The sequence below is a fragment of the Squalius cephalus genome (genome assembly GCF_949319135.1).
Source record: "Squalius cephalus genome assembly, chromosome: 15".
NCBI classification, from domain to species: Eukaryota; Metazoa; Chordata; class Actinopteri; order Cypriniformes; family Leuciscidae; genus Squalius; species Squalius cephalus.
The window spans coordinates 38,066,994-38,091,834 of NC_137136.1; the positions used below are offsets into that span (position 1 = coordinate 38,066,994).

The 24,841-nt window shown below is 36.6% G+C and overlaps 1 protein-coding gene across 1 annotated transcript in view; it reads left to right on the forward strand.

Annotated features, from left to right (window-relative positions):
* The window catches only part of LOC307173075 (interleukin-1 receptor type 2-like), a gene marked incomplete at its 3' end in the record, with an annotated part of 96,082 nt that overhangs the window by 47,929 nt on the left and 23,312 nt on the right, over positions 1-24,841 (forward strand). Inside the window, exons 2-4 of the mRNA XM_079895876.1 lie at positions 14,078-14,297; positions 15,069-15,231; positions 22,885-23,044. Of these exons, the coding sequence (XP_079752002.1) occupies positions 14,078-14,297; positions 15,069-15,231; positions 22,885-23,044 (543 nt within the window). The remainder of the gene's footprint in view (positions 1-14,077; positions 14,298-15,068; positions 15,232-22,884; positions 23,045-24,841) is intronic.

A 24,841-nucleotide genomic window follows, 5' to 3' on the forward strand; every position in this document is an offset into this window, starting at 1 on the left:
TCAACACTGTTTCATATAGAGCAACACTGTTTCATATAGAGCAACACTGTTTCATATAGAGCAACACTGGTTCATATAGAGCAACACTGTTTCATATAGAGCAACACTGTTTCATATAGAGCGACTGTTTCATACAGAACACTGTTTCATATAGAGCAACACTGTTTCATATAGAGCAACACTATTTCATACAGAACACTGTTTCATATAGAGCAACACTATTTCATACAGAACACTGTTTCATACAGAGCACTGTTTCATATAGAGCAACACTGTTTCATATAGAGCGACTGTTTCATACAGAACACTGTTTCATACAGAACACTGTTTCATACAGAACACTGTTTCATATAGAGCAACACTATTTCATACAGAACACTGTTTCATATAGAGCAACACTGTTTCATACAGAGCAACACTGGTTCATATAGAGCAACACTGTTTCATATAGAGCAACACTGGTTCATATAGAGCAACACTGTTTCATACAGAACACTGTTTCATATAGAGCAACACTATTTCATACAGAACACTGTTTCATACAGAGCAACACTGTTTCATACAGAGCAACACTGGTTCATATAGAGCAACACTGGTTCATATAGAGCAACACTGGTTCATATAGATCAACACTGTTTCATATAGAGCAACACTGTTTCATATAGAGCAACACTGTTTCATATAGAGCAACACTGTTTCATATAGAGCAACACTGTTTCATACAGAACACTGTTTCATACAGAACAATACTGTTTCATATAGAGCAACACTATTTCATACAGAACACTGTTTCATATAGAGCAACACTATTTCATACAGAACACTGTTTCATACAGAGCACTGTTTCATATAGAGCAACACTGTTTCATATAGAGCAACACTGTTTCATACAGAACACTGTTTCATACAGAACAATACTGTTTTATATAGAGCAACATTGTTTCATATAGAGCGACTGTTTCATACAGAACACTGTTTCATATAGAACACTGTTTCATATAGAGCAACACTGTTTCATACAGAGCAACACTGGTTCATATAGAGCAACACTGTTTCATATAGAGCAACACTGGTTCGTATAGACCAACACTGTTTCATACAGAACACTGTTTCATATAGAGCAACACTGTTTCATATAGAGCAACACTGGTTCATATAGAGCAACACTGTTTCATATAGAGCAACACTTTCATATGGAGCAACACTGTTTCATATAGAGCAACACTGTTTCATACAGAACACTGTTTCATATAGAGCAACACTGTTTCATATAGAGCAACACTTTCATATGGAGCAACACGGTTTCATATAGAGCAACACTGTTTCATATAGAGCAACACTGTTTCATATAGAGCAACACTGTTTCATATAGAGCAACACTATTTCATACAGAACACTGTTTCATATAGAGCAACACTGTTTCATATAGAGCAACACTTTTTCATACAGAACACTGTTTCATACAGAACAATACTGTTTTATATAGAGCAACATTGTTTCATATAGAGCGACTGTTTCATACAGAGCACTGTTTCATACAGAACACTGTTTCATACAGAACACTGTTTCATATAGAGCAACACTGTTTCATACAGAGCAACACTGGTTCATATAGAGCAACACTTTCATATAGAGCAACACTGGTTCGTATAGAGCAACACTGTTTCATACAGAACACTGTTTCATATAGAGCAACACTGGTTCATATAGAGCAACACTGGTTCATATAGAGCAACACTGTTTCATATAGAGCAACAATTTCATATAGAGCAACACTGTTTCATATAGAGCAACACTGTTTCATACAGAACACTGTTTCATATAGAGCAACACTCTTTCATATAGAGCAACACTGTTTCATATAGAGCAACACTGTTTCATACAGAACAATACTGTTTCATATAGAGCAACATTGTTTCATATAGAGCAACACTGTTTCATACAGAGCAACACTGTTTCATACAGAACAACGCTGTTTCATACAGAGCAACACTGTTTCATATAGTGTTTCACTGTTTCACTGTTTCATCCAGTGTTCCTGTATCATCTGTTCATTCACATGTTAGAAAGTCTAAGGCCTTTAAAAGCCGTACAGCAAACCCATCTAATCTGGTGCCTATCACACGACAAACTAAGATTGTGGACACAAAAAGCAAGACTGTTAAGTTAGCACTTTTAAACATCCGCTCACTTAAAAATAAATCACTTCTAGTCAATGACTTTATAAGCACACACAACCTGGACTTTATATTTCTAAATGAAACTTGGCTAGAAGACAGCTGCAGTGCAACAATCCTCAATGAAACATCTCCTCCGAACTTTACCTTTATGAGTGTCTCCAGAGCTGGAAGGAGAGGTGGGGGTGTAGCTGCTCTTTTTAAAGATGTCTATCAATGTAAGCAAATATCATTTGGTAATTACCCGTCTTTCGAATATCTGGGTATTGTGTTAAAAGGTGCTCCACGGATTTTACTTATCACTATTTACAGGCCTCCAAAATACTCTTCAGCCTTTGCTGAAGACTTTACAGAACTGTTATCAATAATTTCCTCAGAGTTTGACAGTTTCACTATTGCTGGAGATTTTAACATTCACATAGATAATGCAGAAAATAATATGGCAAAAGAAATCATTACTGTTTTAAAAACTTTTGATCTGATTCAACATGTACATGGGCCCACACACAATCGTGGACACACTCTAGATTTACTTATCAGTAAGGGTCTAAACATTTCATTGAATGATATTAAGGATGTCGCACTCTCTGATCATTACTGTATTTTCTTTGATTTATTGATCTCTCCTGCCATTGAAGTTAGATCTGTGTCTGTCAAGAAGAGATGCCTAATGAGAACACTAGTGTACTATTTATGAAGGCCATATCCCTAAGACCGAGCATATCTGCTGACTCGGTTGATTCTCTCCTTGATTCTTTTAACTCGAAGGTTAAAAATGTAATTGATGATATTGCTCCTGTGAAAGTCAGGAAGAATGGTAAACAAAAAGCACCTTGGAGAAACTCAACAGCAGTGCAAATTATGAAAAGACAATGCAGAAAATCAGAGCGCATGTGGCGAAAGACAAAACTTGTAATCCACTATAACATCTATAGAGACACCATTCGTGCTTTCAATATGGAACTAGGCAAAGCTAGACAGACTTTCTTCTCCAATATCATAAACAGAAACCTAAATAATACTCGAAATCTCTTCGCTACTGTCGACAGACTAACAAATCCCCCAAGCCAGATTCCCAGTGAAATGCTCTCCGACAGCAAGTGTAGTGAGTTTGCTACCTTTTTCTCTGAGAAAATCAATAATATTAGAAAGGTGATCAGCACATCCTTGAGTTGCGCTGGGGTCAGTCAGATCAGACTACAACCTGAGAAAGTAGTTACTATGTCTGATTTTGAAGAAATTGATGGCAAAATTCTGAAAGAAACCGTTCAGCACCTTAAAACATCAACCTGCGCCCTTGACACACTTCCCACATCTTTTTTTAAAAGTGTGTTAGACTGTTTAGAAGCAGATCTCCTAGAAGTGGTAAATGCCTCACTTTTCTACGGAAGTTTTCCAAACTCCCTTAAAACTGCTGTTGTCAAACCCCTCCTGAAAAAGAGCAATCTGGATAAGACTATATTAAGCAACTATAGACCGATCTCAAATCTTCCTTTCACAGGCAAAATCATTGAAAAAGTTGTCTTCAACCAGCTGAACAAATTCTTAAACTCAAATGGATACTTTGATAATTTTCAATCTGGCTTCCGATCGCATCACAGCACAGAGACAGCGCTCATTAAGATAATAAACGATATTCGCTTAAATACCGATTCAGGCAAATTATCAGTGCTGGTTCTACTCGACCTCAGTGCTGCTTTTGACACTGTCGATCACAAAATACTTCTAGACAAGCTGGAAAACTGGGTGGGGTTTTCTGGGACAGTTCTAAAATGGTTCAGGTCATACTTAGATGGGAGAGGTTATTATGTGAGTATAGGTGACCATAAGTCTGAGTGGACGCCCATGACATGCGGAGTCCCTCAAGGCTCAATTCTTGCGCCACTCCTGTTCAACCTGTACATGCTCCCAATGAGCCAAATAATGAGAAAGAACCAAATCTCTTACCACAGCTATGCAGACGACACACAGATCTACTTAGCCCTATCACCTAATGATTACAGCCCCATTGACTCTCTGCTTCAATGCATTGATGAAGTCAACAGCTGGATGTGCCAAAACTTTCTACAGTTAAACAAAGACAAAACTGAAATCATTGTGTTTGGAAACAAAGATGAAGTTCTCAAGGTGAACGCATACCTTCACTCTAAAGGTCAAACAACTAAAAATCAGGTCAAGAATCTTGGTGTGTCTTTGGAGTCAGACCTTAGTTTCAATAGTCATGTCAAAGCAATAACTAAATCAGCATACTATCATCTGAAAAATATTGCAAGAATTAGATGCTTTGTTTCCAGTCAAGACTTAGAGAGACTTGTGCATGCTTTCATCACCAGCAGGGTGGATTACTGTAATGGACTCCTCACTGGCCTTCCCAAAAAGACCATAAGACATTTGCAGCTCATACAGAACGCTGCAGCCAGGATTCTGAGCAGAACCAGAAAATATGATCATATCACACCAGTACTCAGGTCATTACACTGGCTGCCAGTTACTTATAGGATTGATTTTAAAGTATTATTACTAGTATATAAATCATTTAATGGCCTAGGACCTCAATACATTGCAGATATGCTCACGGAATACAAACCCAACAGATTACTCAGATCATTAGGATCACATCAGCTAGAAGTTCCAAGAGTTCACTCTAAGCAAGGAGAGTCTGCTTTTAGCTATTATGCCAGCCGCAGCTGGAACCAGCTTCCAGAGGAGATCAGATGTGCTCCTACAGTAGTCACATTCAAATCCAGACTCAAAACACATCTGTTTAACTTTGCATTTAATGAATGAGCACTGTGTCACTGTTTGTCCGACTGTTTATCCTGTGTCTTATTTTAGTCTTTATTCTAAACTGTTTTAATTATTTTTAGTTCTTTCTTGTTTCTTTATTTTAAACTGTTTTGTATATTCTTATTTCTTCTGATTATTTTTAATAGTATGTAAAGCACTTTGAATTACCATTGTGTATGAAATGTGCTATATAAATAAACTTGCCTTGCCTTGCCTATAGAGCAACACTGTTTCATATAGAGCAACACTGTTTCATATAGAGCAACACTGTTTCATATAGAGCAACACTGTTTCATACAGAGCAACACTGTTTCATACAGAGCAACACTGTTTCATATAGAGCAACACTGTTTCATATAGAGCAACACTGTTTCATATAGAGCAACACTGTTTCATACAGAGCAACACTGTTTCATACAGAGCAACACTGTTTCATATAGAGCAACACTGTTTCATATAGAGCAACACTGTTTCATACAGAACAACACTGTTTCATACAGTACAACACTGTTTCATACAGAACAACAGTTTCATACAGATCAACACTGTTTCATACAGAACAACACTGTTTCATACTGAACAGCACTGTTTCATATAGAGCAACACTGTTTCATATAGAGCAACACTGTTTCATATAGAGCGACTGTTTCATACAGAACACTGTTTCATATAGAGCAACACTGTTTCATACAGAACACTGTTTCATATAGAGCAACACTGTTTCATACAGAACAACACTGTTTCATATAGAGCAACACTGTTTCATACAGAACAACACTGTTTCATATAGAGCAACACTGTTTCATACAGAGCAACACTGTTTCATACAGAACAACACTGTTTCATACAGAGCAACACTGTTTCATATAGAGCAACACTGTTTCATATAGAGCAACACTGTTTCATACAGAACAACACTGTTTCATATAGAGCAACACTGTTTCATACAGAGCAACACTGTTTCATACAGAACAACACTGTTTCATACAGAGCAACACTGTTTCATATAGAGCAACACTGTTTCATATAGAGCAACACTGTTTCATATAGAGCAACACTGTTTCATACAGAGCAACACTGTTTCATATAGAGCTACACTGTTTCATACAGAACAACACTGTTTCATACAGAGCAACACTGTTTCATACAGAACAACACTGTTTCATACAGAGCAACACTGTTTCATATAGAGCAACACTGTTTCATATAGAGCAACACTGTTTCATATAGAGCAACACTGTTTCATATAGAGCAACACTGTTTCATACAGAGCAACACTGTTTCATATAGAGCTACACTGTTTCATACAGAACAACACTGTTTCATACAGAGCAACACTGTTTCATACAGAACAACACTGTTTCATACAGAGCAACACTGTTTCATATAGAGCAACACTGTTTCATATAGAGCAACACTGTTTCATATAGAGCAACACTGTTTCATACAGAACAACACTGTTTCATACAGAGCAACACTGTTTCATATAGAGCAACACTGTTTCATATAGAGCTACACTGTTTCATACAGAACAACACTGTTTCATATAGAGCAACACTGTTTCATACAGAGCAACACTGTTTCATACAGAACAACACTGTTTCATACAGAGCAACACTGTTTCATATAGAGCAACACTGTTTCATATAGAGCAACACTGTTTCATACAGAACAACACTGTTTCATACAGTACAACACTGTTTCATACAGAGCAACACTGTTTCATACAGAACAACAGTTTCATACAGATCAACACTGTTTCATACAGAACAACACTGTTTCATACTGAACAGCACTGTTTCATATAGAGCAACACTGTTTCATATAGAGCAACACTGTTTCATATAGAGCGACTGTTTCATACAGAACACTGTTTCATATAGAGCAACACTGTTTCATACAGAACACTGTTTCATATAGAGCAACACTGTTTCATACAGAACAACACTGTTTCATATAGAGCAACACTGTTTCATACAGAACAACACTGTTTCATATAGAGCTACACTGTTTCATATAGAACAACACTTTTTCATACAGAACAACACTGTTTCATATAGAGCAACACTGTTTCATATAGAGCAACACTGTTTCATACAGAGCAACACTGTTTCATATAGAGCAACACTGTTTCATACAGAACAACACTGTTTCATACAGAGCAACACTGTTTCATACAGAACAACACTGTTTCATACAGAGCAACACTGTTTCATACAGAACAACACTGTTTCATACAGAACAACACTGTTTCATACAGAGCAACACTGTTTCATATAGAGCAACACTGTTTCATATAGAGCAACACTGTTTCATACAGAACAACACTGTTTCATATAGAGCAACACTGTTTCATACAGAACAACACTGTTTCATATAGAGCTACACTGTTTCATATAGAACAACACTGTTTCATATAGAGCAACACTGTTTCATACAGAGCAACACTGTTTCATACAGAACAACACTGTTTCATACAGAGCAACACTGTTTCATATAGAGCAACACTGTTTCATATAGAGCAACACTGTTTCATACAGAACAACACTGTTTCATATAGAGCAACACTGTTTCATACAGAGCAACACTGTTTCATACAGAACAACACTGTTTCATACAGAGCAACACTGTTTCATATAGAGCAACACTGTTTCATATAGAGCAACACTGTTTCATACAGAACAACACTGTTTCATACAGAGCAACACTGTTTCATATAGAGCTACACTGTTTCATACAGAACAACACTGTTTCATACAGAGCAACACTGTTTCATACAGAACAACACTGTTTCATACAGAGCAACACTGTTTCATATAGAGCAACACTGTTTCATATAGAGCAACACTGTTTCATACAGAACAACACTGTTTCATACAGAGCAACACTGTTTCATATAGAGCTACACTGTTTCATACAGAACAACACTGTTTCATACAGAGCAACACTGTTTCATACAGAACAACACTGTTTCATACAGAGCAACACTGTTTCATATAGAGCAACACTGTTTCATATAGAGCGACTGTTTCATACAGAACACTGTTTCATATAGAGCAACACTGTTTCATATAGAGTAACACTGTTTCATATAGAGCAACACTGTTTCATATAGAGCAACACTATTTCATACAGAACACTGTTTCATATAGAGCAACACTGTTTCATATAGAGCAACACTGTTTCATACAGAACAATACTGTTTTATATAGAGCAACATTGTTTCATATAGAGTGACTGTTTCATACAGAACACTGTTTCATATAGAACACTGTTTCATATAGAGCAACACTGTTTCATACAGAGCAACACTGGTTCATATAGAGCAACACTGTTTCATATAGAGCAACACTGGTTCGTATAGACCAACACTGTTTCATACAGAACACTGTTTCATATAGAGCAACACTGTTTCATATAGAGCAACACTGGTTCATATAGATCAACACTGTTTCATATAGAGCAACACTGTTTCATATAGAGCAACACTGTTTCATATAGAGCAACACTGTTTCATATAGAGCGACTGTTTCATACAGAACACTGTTTCATATAGAGCAACACTGTTTCATATAGAGTAACACTGTTTCATATAGAGCAACACTGTTTCATATAGAGCAACACTATTTCATACAGAACACTGTTTCATATAGAGCAACACTGTTTCATATAGAGCAACACTGTTTCATACAGAACACTGTTTCATACAGAACAATACTGTTTTATATAGAGCAACATTGTTTCATATAGAGTGACTGTTTCATACAGAACACTGTTTCATATAGAACACTGTTTCATATAGAGCAACACTGTTTCATACAGAGCAACACTGGTTCATATAGAGCAACACTGTTTCATATAGAGCAACACTGGTTCGTATAGACCAACACTGTTTCATACAGAACACTGTTTCATATAGAGCAACACTGTTTCATATAGAGCAACACTGGTTCATATAGAGCAACACTGTTTCATATAGAGCAACACTTTCATATGGAGCAACACTGTTTCATATAGAGCAACACTGTTTCATACAGAACACTGTTTCATATAGAGCAACACTGTTTCATATAGAGCAACACTGTTTCATATAGAGCAACACTTTCATATAGAGCAACACTGTTTCATATAGAGCAACACTGTTTCATATAGAGCAACACTATTTCATACAGAACACTGTTTCATATAGAGCAACACTGTTTCATATAGAGCAACACTTTTTCATACAGAACACTGTTTCATACAGAACAATACTGTTTTATATAGAGCAACATTGTTTCATATAGAGCGACTGTTTCATATAGAGCACTGTTTCATACAGAACACTGTTTCATACAGAACACTGTTTCATATAGAGCAACACTGTTTCATACAGAGCAACACTGGTTCATATAGAGCAACACTTTCATATAGAGCAACACTGGTTCGTATAGAGCAACACTGTTTCATACAGAACACTGTTTCATATAGAGCAACACTGGTTCATATAGAGCAACACTGGTTCATATAGAGCAACACTGTTTCATATAGAGCAACAATTTCATATAGAGCAACACTGTTTCATATAGAGCAACACTGTTTCATACAGAACACTGTTTCATATAGAGCAACACTCTTTCATATAGAGCAACACTGTTTCATATAGAGCAACACTGTTTCATATAGAGCAACACTGTTTCATACAGAACAATACTGTTTCATATAGAGCAACATTGTTTCATATAGAGCAACACTGTTTCATACAGAACACTGTTTCATATAGAGCAACACTGTTTCATACAGAGCAACACTGTTTCATACAGAACAACGCTGTTTCATACAGAGCAACACTGTTTCATATAGAGCAACACTGTTTCATATAGAGCAACACTGTTTCATATAGAGCAACACTGTTTCATATAGAGCAACACTACACTGTTTCATACAGAGCAACACTGTTTCATACAGAACAACACTGTTTCATACAGAGCAACACTGTTTCATATAGAGCAACACTGTTTCATACAGAACAACACTGTTTCATACAGTACAACACTGTTTCATACAGAGCAACACTGTTTCATACAGAACAACAGTTTCATACAGATCAACACTGTTTTATACAGAACAACACTGTTTCATACTGAACAGCACTGTTTCATATAGAGCAACACTGTTTCATATAGAGCAACTCTGTTTCATATAGAGCGACTGTTTCATACAGAACACTGTTTCATATAGAGCAACACTGTTTCATACAGAACACTGTTTCATATAGAGCAACACTTTTTCATACAGAACAACACTGTTTCATATAGAGCAACACTGTTTCATACAGAACAACACTGTTTCATATAGAGCTACACTGTTTCATATAGAACAACACTTTTTCATACAGAACAACACTGTTTCATACAGAGCAACACTGTTTCATATAGAGCAACACTGTTTCATATAGAGCAACACTGTTTCATACAGAACAACGCTGTTTCATACAGAGCAACACTGTTTCATATAGAGCAACACTGTTTCATATAGAGCAACACTGTTTCATATAGAGCAACACTGTTTCATATAGAGCAACACTGTTTCATATAGAGCAACACTGTTTCATACAGAACAACACTGTTTCATACAGAGCAACACTGTTTCATATAGAGCAACACTGTTTCATATAGAGCAACACTGTTTCATACAGAACAACACTGTTTCATACAGTACAACACTGTTTCATACAGAGCAACACTGTTTCATACAGAACAACAGTTTCATACAGATCAACACTGTTTCATACAGAACAACACTGTTTCATACAGAGCAAAACTGTTTCATACAGAACACTGTTTCATATAGAGCAACACTGTTTCATATAGAGCGACTGTTTCATACAGAACACTGTTTCATATAGAGCAACACTGTTTCATACAGAACACTGTTTCATATAGAGCAACACTTTTTCATACAGAACAACACTGTTTCATATAGAGCAACACTGTTTCATACAGAACAACACTGTTTCATATAGAGCTACACTGTTTCATATAGAACAACACTTTTTCATACAGAACAACACTGTTTCATACAGAGCAACACTGTTTCATATAGAGCAACACTGTTTCATACAGAGCAACACTGTTTCATATAGAGCAACACTGTTTCATACAGAACAACACTGTTTCATACAGAGCAACACTGTTTCATACAGAACAACACTGTTTCATACAGAGCAACACTGTTTCATACAGAACAACACTGTTTCATACAGAACAACACTGTTTCATACAGAGCAACACTGTTTCATATAGAGCAACACTGTTTCATACAGAACAACACTGTTTCATATAGAGCAACACTGTTTCATATAGAGCAACACTACACTGTTTCATACAGAGCAACACTGTTTCATACAGAACAACACTGTTTCATACAGAGCAACACTGTTTCATACAGAACAACACTGTTTCATACAGAGCAACACTGTTTCATATAGAGCAACACTGTTTCATATAGAGCAACACTGTTTCATACAGAACAACACTGTTTCATACAGTACAACACTGTTTCATACAGAGCAACACTGTTTCATACAGAACAACAGTTTCATACAGATCAACACTGTTTCATACAGAACAACACTGTTTCATACTGAACAGCACTGTTTCATATAGAGCAACACTGTTTCATATAGAACAACACTGTTTCATACAGAGCAACACTGTTTCATACAGAGCAACACTTTCATATAGAGCAACACTGTTTCATATAGAGCAACACTGTTTCATATAGAGCAACACTGTTTCATACAGTACAACACTGTTTCATACAGTACAACACTGTTTCATACAGAACAACACTGTTTCATACTGAACAGCACTGTTTCATATAGAGCAACACTGTTTCATATAGAACAACACTGTTTCATACAGAGCAACACTGTTTCATACAGAGCAACACTGTTTCATATAGAGCAACACTGTTTCATATAGAGCAACACTGTTTCATACAGAGCAACACTGTTTCATACAGAACAACACTGTTTCATACAGTACAACACTGTTTCATACAGAGCAACACTGTTTCATATAGAGCAACACTGTTTCATATAGAGCGACTGTTTCATACAGAACACTGTTTCATATAGAGCAACACTGTTTCATACAGAACACTGTTTCATATAGAGCAACACTGTTTCATACAGAACAACACTGTTTCATATAGAGCAACACTGTTTCATACAGAACAACACTGTTTCATATAGAGCTACACTGTTTCATACAGAGCAACACTGTTTCATACAGAACAACACTGTTTCATACAGAGCAACACTGTTTCATACAGAACAACACTGTTTCATACAGAACAACACTGTTTCATACAGAGCAACACTGTTTCATATAGAGCAACACTGTTTCATACAGAACAACACTGTTTCATACAGAGCAACACTGTTTCATACAGAACAACACTGTTTCATATAGAGCAACACTGTTTCATATAGAGCAACACTGTTTCATACAGAACACTGTTTCATATAGAACAACACTGTTTCATACAGAAATGTCAGCAACCCTACATTTGTCCTGACCCTGATGTTCTTTGACCTGTTGGGCTAACCATAAGTGCAAACATAATTCAGGGTTAAATGACATGGAATAACTAGTACTTTTGTCATTTGAAAACTGTCCTCTACACTTGTATTACAGTATTTCACAATTGCTAAGACACATTTCTTGAAACCTTCACCCATATTCTCAAAACTTTAAACACAAAACCCAGTCTTTAAACTACATTCACAAAACCCCTGACTCTTCTGGCAAAATCAAACACTTGCCTCAAAACCATATGATCTGTGCTCAAAATCAAACAATGCTTTCAAAACATAAACACAGCCAGTCAATATATAAACACTCATCAGCATTCATTAGACAATACATAAAAAAAATTGAGAACAGAGCGTCCAGGGCATGTAGTTACAGAGAAAAAAATGATTATTGCATATAGAAAATAATTTTGCCATAAATAAAAGTAAATAATTCACAACTCAGTACAGCAAATATATTGCATACTGTACAAGTAATACAGTATTGAATGTTTGTATTTTCAGTATAAAAATAAAGTAAGCCCAAAAAAGAAAGACAACTCTAAATGAAAAACGTATTACACAAAATATTGTGCAATTGCAAAATCAAAGTCAATGAGAGCCTCTTGCTAATGGGAGAACAGTCCTTCCACCCTCATTTGGTAGTCTTGCAAATCTACAAAAGGGAAAATGCTCTTACAAATGTATACATAGTAACAATAGTAATGGACATCACATTCATATGTAAATGTAATGTAAATCTTTTTTTCTTTTTTCCCCAGTCCCCTGACAAACTGATGTACTGTATCAAATGTATACAGTAAACTTTCAGTCGCACAAATTAGAAAAACAATACATTTACCTGTTCTCTTCTCTGAATGTCCTGATTATGGTGGCCACAGAGAATCTGCTCAAATTGGGTTGTACTCTTTGTCCTGCTTCCCTCATTGTCATTCCATGAACAAGAACATGATCCTATCACAGTTGCCCGAATTTGATCTGAAATTACTATTCTTGGTCTTGCTCTTCATTGTCCTTGTACTCTTCATCCTTGTCCACCACCTCTTACACGAACTCGTCCTCCTCTGTCTCTCACATTGTTTCCATCCATTGTTGGAATCAACATTCACCGTACCTGGGCCCCCTGTGTACTCTGAACTGGCTTATATTCTAGACAACTGATTTGATCACATCATTAGAAACAAGTGTGAACAATTTTGAGTTGTTGTGTGTAAATGATGACAGCGGTGTTGTAGTTGTGTTTAACTTTTGCCACATGTATTTACCATTTTGCAACACAGTGCAAAATGTGTTTTAGTGAGTGAGAATGTGTTTAGAGTTTTGCAAAAAGAGTGGATGAGATTTGCAAACAGTGTCTTAACTACCTGAACTTGTTTAAGGTTTTGCCTACAGAGTGACTGATTCGACAAATGGGTTTAGGCCACTGAGCATTGGGTTCAGAGAATGGGGTTTAGTGTTTTAGCAATTGTGAAATACTGTAAAACAGTAATTAGTCCCTCACTGACAAATTTCTTTTCATGTTTTCCTCTTGTAGAGATGGAGATGCACATAACGCAACGCAGATCAGAGAACTTTGTTGCTGGTCTTGTATTTAATCTTCAGTGCAATAGAAACGGTCAGAATGTGAGTGTGAGCTGGAGTCGTGTTCCCAGTCAGAGCTTGGGAAATATCACTGGAATAACCATTAAGGACAACACGCTGTGGTTCCTTCCAGCCGAGCTCGTCCACAGCGGAGAGTACTCCTGTTTCAGCAGGTATTGCTTCAGTTCACTACGTTTCTATTGAGTTGGGTTTGACACGTGCATACTGAATACTGAAGCCCACTTGTTTATCCACATGTTGTTTTTTCCTGCTAAGGTCCATTTACAATGTTAGTATAGTTGAAAATGTTCATACACTTTTGGTCATTCAAAATGTAACTGAGTCATTTTAACATTCTCTTGGCATTAACGAGTCTTTTTTTATTTTAATTATTATAGCTCATTATTGTCTATTTAGGGTATTTTAGTCATTTAAATAATTTTAATATGTGATTAATTACATTTTATTATAATATTACACCCCCCAAATATGTATTTATTTCCTTCTAATTCTCGTTGTCATTGCAGGCTGGGTTAGCCTATATTCACCATTAAGAAAAGTGATTAGCCTGCTTAAAATAGTCTTGAACATAAAACAACAGGACAAAAACATAGTTGATGACTAAAAGCAATAATTTCATGACTCTAGACTTTACTTTGTAAAGACAGTGGCATAATGAGTTTTTTTTAGCCATATCAAAACAGTAGTCATGTGTATGGGTACATTTTACCCACTGGTGGTTTTATGCATACAACGTCCCTGGTGGTTCTAGTGCTAAACCAAATATTGAGAACTGAGAATTATCAAATAAAAACCAAGGTGTCGAAAGATGCAAACATAAAATAAAAACAGCTTTGCACTGGCACTGTATGTTTTGTGTTCAGAATTCTATATCGGCCATTCTTTCATCCCAACGGTTGTTCTTCTTGTGTTCTATGTGGCAGAAATGGCAATGAAACAGAGGAAATTATATTTGAGGTCTCCGTTCAGAATGAAACATGCCCCCCAATGAACAGAATAGACGACGTAAAGAGCACAGAGGAACTCATATGTTTCCTTCCTCATGTCTTTGAGTTAGACCCTGGAGCTCAAGTGACCTGGCGAAAGGTAAGCAAAAAACCATAAGTGAAACACATATTCACACTACAGGTTAATATGGTTGTTTTCTGACCCAACACTCCGCAACATGCAATTTCTATTTTAGAAACGGTTTCTATTTCTGCAACGTCATGGGTGGAACAACGACATACAAATTATGACAATTTAAAAAAAACATTTTTTTTTTATTTGTAAAAATTTATTGATGTTTATTACAAACTCTCGTGGAGACAACAGCAAAAAAACAGGCAAGGCATCAACAAAATGCAGATTTGACAATGAAAAAATAAATAAATAAATAAAAATAAATAAATAAAATAAGGCATTGCTCTCAAATAAATGTGTTACAGGATCAAAAACATTTCAGCAACATAACAAATATCTTCTACAATTTGTTTAGAATTTTTTACAAGGTTTAAGGAGGATAATAACATACGAAATTCATTTTTAAAACAGTTTACATTTGGCAATTGTTTTTTCCATTTATTTTTGTGAAATGTGGTATTTACCCATAATGATGATCAGGTTAATCAAAAGTGAAATGTCCCTCGTCAGTTTAGAATTATAAATAAGAATATCTTCGATTGTAAATTGTTCAAGTTCACTAATTGTATTATTTAACCAGCTATGGACATCTTGCCAGAACTTCCTACTAACTGAGCAAAGGAAGAATAAATGTTCTGTTCGTTCTGAGTTTTCATGACAAAAGTCACAAGGATCAACTTCAAAACCAAATCTACCCCTCAGTGTCTCCGCAGATGGATAGTAGTTGTTAAGAATTTTAAATTGCATTTCTTTTACTTTGGGTGCAATTGGCCATTTTATAAATTTCCAATGTTTTTCTGCAATTGTAGGATTATCTAATATTTTAAGTTTTATCTTCCTATCATAATCATGATATATATATATCCTTTGAAAGCTTTATTTAAATATTTGTTGTCACATTTTTTGTCCGTAATATTTAATTCTACTATTGTTAAGTTTGGAAGTTTGATTTGGACATTAGAAAAACTAATTGTGTTTTTTATCAGCTGTATCAAATTCACTGGGATAGATTTACAGATTTTCTTATATTCTTTAAGAGAACATTGAATATTATTAAATTTGTTTTTTAAATCTTGTAACTGTAAGATTTCACCGTTTATATCTAAAATGTCATGTACAAAGATAATGCCTTGGTCAAACCAAAGCTGGTTGAACAAAGACTTTTTGTTTGATACAATTACTCTATTATTCCACAAGGTGGCACAATGAGGGGTAAAGTTATGGGTAAATACCATCTTCCAATGATGCAAAACTTGTTTATGAAACTCAGATAATTTAAAAGGTATTTTAGAAATTTCAAAGTCACATTTCAAAAGAAAGTTTAACCCACCGAACATCTTGAAAATACTTTTTGGAATGTGAAACCATATTGAATCCGGCTTCAATAGAAACTCTTTCAACCACTTTATTTTAAATTTTCCTACCATTGCCTCAAAATCCACTGTTTTGACTATGCTAACCATAGATTTATCCCTAAGGAAGAAGACAGTGTTGTCTGCAAACTGACTGAGGCGAAATTCGTAATCAAAAAAATGTAGACCCTGAAAATTTGGATGATTTAATATCAGATATGCTAGTAGCTGTGTACATAAAATGAACAACTTGGGACTAATTGGACATCCTTGTCTTATTCCGCAAGTTATATTTATTCTAGGTGTTAGTCCTGGGTTTAAGGAGACATAACTGTAAATATCAGTATAGAACATTTTGATCACTGAACAAAAATTTTTGTCGAATCCAAAATTTTCTAAAGTAGAAAATAAAAAATCTTTTTTTATTGAATTGTGTTCTATAGAATCGAAAGCTTTGAAATAGTCTATAAATAAAATCATGCTTTCCGATTCCAGAACAGACCGATAGTCCAGCATGTCCAATATTAATCTCACATTATTATGTATACTTCTACCTTTTATAAACGCAGACTGAGTTTCATCTACTATTTTATCAATTACTGTTTTTAATCTCTCTGCACATATTAACGCTAATAACTTATAGTCGTTGCAGAGCAATGTAATAGGCCTCCAATTGTCTAAATTTGTTATATCTTTTTTTGTTTTGGGGAGTATGGTTATTATACCAGTTTTCATTGTTGGAGTAAGACATCATTCTTGTATACATTCGATAAATGCATTCAATAACAATTCTTTGATATCTTCCCAAAAAAACGTACAAAATTCCGAGGTCAACCCATCAATTCCAGGTGACTTCCCATTTTTCATTTTTTTCAGGGCATTTTCTATTTCTTGCAGATTTATTTTGCCTTCTAACCTTTTTTTGTCATTCTCCCCAATCCTTTTAATATTGCTCTTAATCAGAGTAAAAAAGGATTCACAGTCCTCTTTGTGGAAATTTGAGCTATAAGTCAGAGTAAAAGAGTTGAACTTCCTCCTGTATTTGGCTAGAGTCTTTTATGACTGTGTCATTTTTTGTTAATTTGCAGATTCTTTTTTTAGGCTGCCTAGATTATTCTAAGCCATAGAAATATGTTGTGTTCTTCTCACCTTCTTCGATCCATCTAGCCCTGGATCGTACAAAGGCTCCACTTGCTTTTTCTAAATAAATTTCATCAAGCTGTTTTTGGAGGGAGTTCAACTCAGTTAGTTCTTCCTCCGAAGCATTAGTTTTACAACAGAGTATGTTAATCCTTTTCAGTATTTCTTTCTGTTTAAGTTTACTTGTTTTTGACATGCTTTTTCCCGTTTCAATTGCCAACCTCTTTGTTTCAAATTTAAACCATTCCCACTTACCTTTATTTGACATATCCATTCCTTTTACTTTTAAACAGAGGGATTTTATTTGTTTGCAAAAACCATCATTTGATAAAAGTCTATTGTTTAGTTTCCATATATTACCCGAAGAGCGTGGTTGTTTGGTTACTAACAAGAATAAGCTTATTAAACAGTGGTCGGTGAGCGGAGATGTAATAATCTCACATTTCTGAACATTATTACTTATTGAATGTGAGATTAGCCAGCAATCTAGCCTTGACCGTTGGTTCCCGTTTGAAGCACTAATCCATGTATATTCCAAATTTGTAGGGTTATTCAATCGCCAATAGTCAAAAGTATTAGTTTCAATACAAAAATTGTGTAGTACTTTGTTGTTTTCAGGTTGTTGGCCTCTAGGAGGTAGCCTATCCAACCAAGAATTTGGAGCAATGTTAAAATCACCTCCCATAACAACTTTATCTGTCATATGAACAGCTTTCCACTCTGTCACTAGCCTACCCAGTTTCTCTAACATACTTCTGTTGTTCACTTTGCTATTATATCCATAAATTGAAAGCACAATAATTTTTTTGGTCACATATTTCAATAGCTGCAATCAGCCAGTGGCCATCTTTATCTCCTACGTGACTAATTACTTTTCCTGTTAACCTGTTACAAAGTATCATAACACCTGCCGAATAATTGGTACCATGAGAATATAAAACATTATCCCCCCACTGCTGTTTCCAAAATTTTTCATCTGCTGTACCCGAACGTGTTTCCTTAAATTTAAAAAATTAAATTTGCCTTCAGTTCTTTACAAAATAAAAAAGTGCCTTGCGCTTTGTAAGATTTTTCAAACCTCTAACATTTAAAGAAGTAAACAAAACCGACATTGAACACTAAAAAACAAATAAGGATAGTGCCTAATGAAAACGCTCTTGAATTAACAAAAGAGCAGGAATGAGCAATTCTGTCCAAAGTATATTAGGGCTCAACCAAAACCTCCAAATGTTTCAGTCAAAAACTTGGGCTATTTAATCATATCAATGAGTCTTTTTCCCCAGTCTATTCAACAGCCCATAATAACAGAAGAACAACAACTTGGAAAACGAGTGATTAGTTTTTCAATCAAAGATGTGGAACGTACCATATATGCATCAAGGATAAACCTTTTTCCCATCGATGATCGCGTATCCTTCCTTCAGAAAAGCCTTCTTTCTGCGGCGCCTGGCTTCGTCCACCCGTGGCCACAGCTTCTCCCTCGCAAGATGATCTTCTTCTCTTTGCACACTCTGGCCTCCCTCGACATCTTCCACACTTCGTCCTTCACCGTTCGCGAAACAAACTGCATAATGATGGGTCTTGGCATGTTGTTGTTCATTGCACCTTTTATCCCCAAACGGTGAACGGTGTCAACATTTCGGTGGAGCTCGTCAACAGACATGGGGACCACTCTCGTAAAGATACCTATGACTTCATCTCTGGTCTTCTCATCTTCCTTCTCAGGTAACCCCAATCTCCTCTTGTATCTCGCAGCTTCCAAAACCTTATCCTTCAGGGATTTGTTTTCTGCAGCCAGGAACTCAACTTGTCTTTGTAGCTTCTCGATGTTTTCTTTATTTTCATCCGTGGCTCGTTTAATGGCGTCGGTGCGTTCTTCGATGTTCTGTAGTTTGACTTCTAGGGCATCAAATTTTTTCAGCGCTTCTTGAAGATTATTCATCCTTGCTTCAATGTTTTCCAGCTTCCCATCTAGACTGTCAAATCTTTTCATCACAGACTCAATAGCTAGCGTAAAGCTATTAGCATTCTCCTCCCTTGCCTTCGCGCCTCTCTTCCTCAACTTTTTGGGTAGCAGACTATTTACAGGAGTTTGGACGTCCTCGAGAATCCATTTCTTGGATTTCGTTTTCACTCGTTTCACTCATGTCACTGAGCGCAGTGGCGCCGTAGTCATGGTCGACGATGTTAGCTTCACCAAGTTTTTCCATCTTTCCGGTAGTTAGTAATTACGGTGCAATTAAATCTTCAAAAGTTCAGTAGTTTGTCAAAAACGAATAAAAGTCACTTCTGTCACAATATGGTTTGGTTGATTTTTCCTTTAAGTAAAGTTTGGACTGAAAAACGAATTTTCCTTCGGAGCCTGCTTGAGACTAAACCGCTCACTCCGCCATCTTGATTTGTCTCCCCCAAATTATGACAATGGTTATTTCAGGTTCAGATTATGTGCTTTATTTAATGTTAAAGGGCACCTATTATGCAAAATTCACTTTTACATGGTGTTTGAACATAAATGTGTGTTGGCAGTGTGTGTACACAACCATCCTATAATGATAAAAATCCACCCAGTGTTTTTTTTAAATCCCCATAAATCATAAGCAGTGTCTCAGAGCGAGCTGTAGAATTGCACAAGCCCCTCCCACGACTGTTGATTGACACTGCCGTTTGAGCATAGACCCGCCCTGAGTGAGCTGGACACAGTCCGCCATTGTTTCGATGCTGGAGCAGGTGTAGAATGTCTCCTAAAGCGATTGAGGTGTTTTGTTTTTTGGATGTTAGAATAATCATAGCAGTCTTCATTTACTCCTGTTGTTACTCGAGGATGGATCTGTACAACTGCTCTCGTGATCCAGCTTACAGTCTCCGGAGCGACAGGACTAACGTTACTGATCATGGCAGAAATGAAAGTGAGTGCGCACTTTATGACAGCTCATCCAGCCATTTTACCATGGGCGTCGGAACCATTGTATATGGGTGGGACAAGACCCACCCACTTTTTAAGACCAATGATATTATATCCACTCACTTTTACCGTCTCTAATTTTACCGTCCGCGCATTTGTCTGTTCGCTTTTCAGAGCGCCGTGAGTCAAATCCATTCCGCTTGAGGAATTAAAATTAATATTTTTTTTAATTAAAATGAATAAATTAAACTCCATTTCCGCTGAATCGCTACATTATATTTCTCAACGAGCCGCAACTGACGAAAGTAATATTAGGGGGATAATCCACGGATAGCTGTGCATTTAATGCACGACGTGGAGGCAATGAACCGCCCGACGTGAAGTGGAGTTTAGTTTACTTGTTTAATTAAAAGGCACCAGAATACATGAAATGGTATTTATTCCAGTAACATTTTTCTGGGGGAGGACCCACCCACTTTTTTTTTTCTTCCAACGCCCATGCGTTTTACAGATATAAAGTTTACCAGTTTATTAAGCACCCTCTGAAAAGGTGTGTATAAATTTGTTTACTGTTAGTTGTAACGAGTGTTTTGTGTACCTCGCTGTGTAACGTTATGTTCCATGATAATGAAAGGGAAAGAGAGAGAGTTTATGGATACGACTTTAATGCGCACTTGTTATACTGTGTTTATTCTTACAGTGATTTTCTGGAGTAAAACTAACGCTTAATCTTTTGTGTGATGTACAATAAACTTAATTGATCTCATCAGTATATTTTGGTCATCATTCAGACGGGATCTAAGTTACTACAGCAGGCTTGTATTAATAGTGGAGCAGATGGCATATAAGTTATAAACGTAATTAAAATAAACATACCTGTTGTATCTCTATTCAGCATATATTCTCTAGCTCTGTGGGCATTATTGTCCGACTCAAACACCGTTACTGTGAGTTTCTGTTTTGATATTATCATCTTTCTGTGAGATGAGATTAGGCTTGTTTGAGATGAGCAAAATCTGCGCAGAACCGATCACCGGTGATCAGCGCGAGATGCATGCCGGTTAGAAATGTGTCCGAGAGCGGTCCGCCTTGCTCTGATGTCATGCTGACGTGTGTCAAAAATCTCTCGCGAGCGCAAGGCGGACGTGTCGGATTCTGCAGTCGAGCACAGTTGCTCTCCACTGACTGCGCTGATCAAAAGCATGATGGGAAACGACTTGCTGACGACACAGCTTAATGTTCATTGGTTTAAACAACTGTGATGTATTGTTCTCTTTTAAAAAAGGCTTGTTTGAGATGTGCCTTGTCTCGCCTGAAATGTAGTCGAGAGTAGGCGGCTGCAGTGAGGGGAGGAGTGAAAAAAGCGCAGGCAAGCCGGACAGATCTCTCTTCTCGCAGTGGATCTGACACCTGTGAGATCAATGATGGATATCGCGTGATTCACGCTCGTGCACAGTGTTGCTAATAAACTGGATGGAATTCAAGTTCTGTTGCTTAATATGAAAATAAATAAATTGAACAAGACACCCAAGTACTTGTTATTTAATTCCAGAACAGGTTGTTTAACCATCCAGATGATTTCTAGACAGTTTTATTAAGTTAAAAAAGTTACCAAGTTCTGCTTTAAAAGTGTCTAATGTGAGTCTGAATATCATTTATAGCCGTACTTAAAGCAACAATGGATAATTCACCTCAGATCTTGAAAATAAATGAAAGAACATTCAAACTGACGAAACAAGTGTATTCTATGACATGCTGTTTCAGTCACTCAGTATCTATTTTTAATCATATAAAAATGGTGTAATAATAAAATAAATATGATTATGTGCTTATCCATTTTGTTGTGAGTGCAGTGCGCTTGCAGAGAGACTCCGCCCACATCTCGAGTTTATTTATTTACAGAAGTGGTGACCACATTTACACAAGATCTGTGTAGCATAAACAGAAGAGTGTGCATTGCTGAAAAGACCAGCTTAGACCAGCATGCTAAAAGTGACTAAAAATCATTTGACTTTAATACATCTGGTGGTTAATATTACTTTCATCAAAAATAGCAAATGTCAAACAAGTTTTGTAAATGGCAAAACATTGCGTTAGTCATCAATATGTTGAGCTTATGTACAGTACATGGTCTTCTCATTTAAAGGATTCACTTTCACTTTTAAACGTTACCTGTGCATGTGTGTACATGCTCATTATAATCTCTCTGTTCTCCTTCTGTAGAACTGCCATCCACTCAAAGGGGAAAACAGGAGGGTTTTCCCGGTGAACAGATCAGATGAGATGGTTGGACTCTTTACTTGCTTTGTGAACTTTACTTTTGAAGGACTGAACTACTCTGCTGCCCAGACTACAAATCTCTACAGCCTGCCTTCAGATTTTGGTAAATGACAATTCAATTCAATTTAAAGTCAAATTACAGCACTCAAAATACAAAAAAATTAAGCTCAAAAAATTAAGGGAACACTTAAAACACACATTTGATTTTAATTAATGAAATATTCAATTTGAAAATATTTATACATTCTATAATTTGTTAAGAACAAAACAGTCATCAACGTACTGAGGGCTGGATTCAAAATCATACCAAAAATCAATGTAAAAAACAGAAGTTACAGGCTGATCCAACTTGCATGAAGTTCATCACAACAACTCATAATGTAAGTCAGGGGTGTGAATGGCTACGAGCCTGTATCCGCTCACGACAACATTTGGGATGAAACATCCTGATGAGATAGTGTCCTATGGGGTCTCCTCCCAGACCTGGATCAGGGCATCAGTGAGCTCCTGGACACTCTTGGCGGCTTCGGATGCTCCGATACATAATGTCCCAGAGGTTCTCAATTGGATTTAGGTCTGGAGAATGTGAGGGCCAGTCAATGGCATCAATGCCTTCGTCATCTAAAAACTGCCTACACACTCTATCCACATGAGGCTGGGCATTATCATGCTCCAGGACCAGCATAAGGTCTCACAATGGCTCTGAGGATTTCATCCAGGTACTAACAGCAGTAAGGGAACCATTGGCTAGGTCTAGGATATTCCTCCGCAGACCATTACTGAGATCTAGAAGAAAATAGCGTCATAGTCTAATTATGGCCAGCGTGTTTAGGAGAAAAGCATTTATTTCATAATGTGAGTGATGGAAATCCGCCTGTTGAGCGATTTGTGCTTGTACATTACTTGTATGCACTCTCGACATTTGTGATTAAAATAACGCCATAGAAATGCCTCAAATAAATATAAAAAGTGGAAGAAGCTGCAATAGATTTTTTATTGGTTAAAATCAATGGAGAATATCTGGTATTTTTCCGTGGGTGCTCGAGCCCCGAGCGCTTATGCGGTGTCGTGATTGGCTGAAGCGACAAACTGGCCACAGGGCAGAAACGTCCCGAGCAATCCAAGAAGAAAGTAATAAACTACAGGCACTTCTAGTGATGATTGAGAGGCATTATTTTTGTATGAGTCTGTCCTTTTTTTTATTTTTATTTTTATCCTGCATAGTTTCAAAATCCTTTAATTTGATATAGTAAAATGATTAAGAACCTGAAATGAGAAGTGCATGCCTGTGATATCGTCCATATAAATCACTACCACATGAATTGAGTTGAAGTTAATACTTTACTTTCTGTTTGCAGCAGTTACAGCAACAGACATCAAACACTCTGGCTGCATCCGAAACTGCAAACTTTCCCTACTATTTAGTATGGGAAAAAGAGTAGGCGAGCGTAAAAGTATGTACGAATCCAAAAGAGTAGGCGAGAATTACCTGGATGACGTACTAATTATCGCGAGATTCGGACTTAAGTGCGTTCGAATATGCCTACTTTCCTACTATATAGTAGGCGAAAACAGTACGTGAAGGAAGCAGTACGTTAGAAACATCAGTATTCACAAAAGAGTAGGCGAGAAGTTCCCGGATGGCTTACTGCTTCAGCCCAGATTTTCGAGTGCTCGACCGATGGATACTCTTCTATCCCAGGAGGCCACGCGAGAGGATACGTCATTATCAAACATCGCAGAGATCGGCGACACGGGTGCTTTCAAATGTGAGTAAACACGGTTCCTTGTGTTAAAATTGCATTGATCTACTTTAAACTGCTGAATTGTTGGAGGTGTAAAGACGTTACACAGTATAATATAGTTGTGATTTTGCTGTAAAAACACGTTTTATTATGTA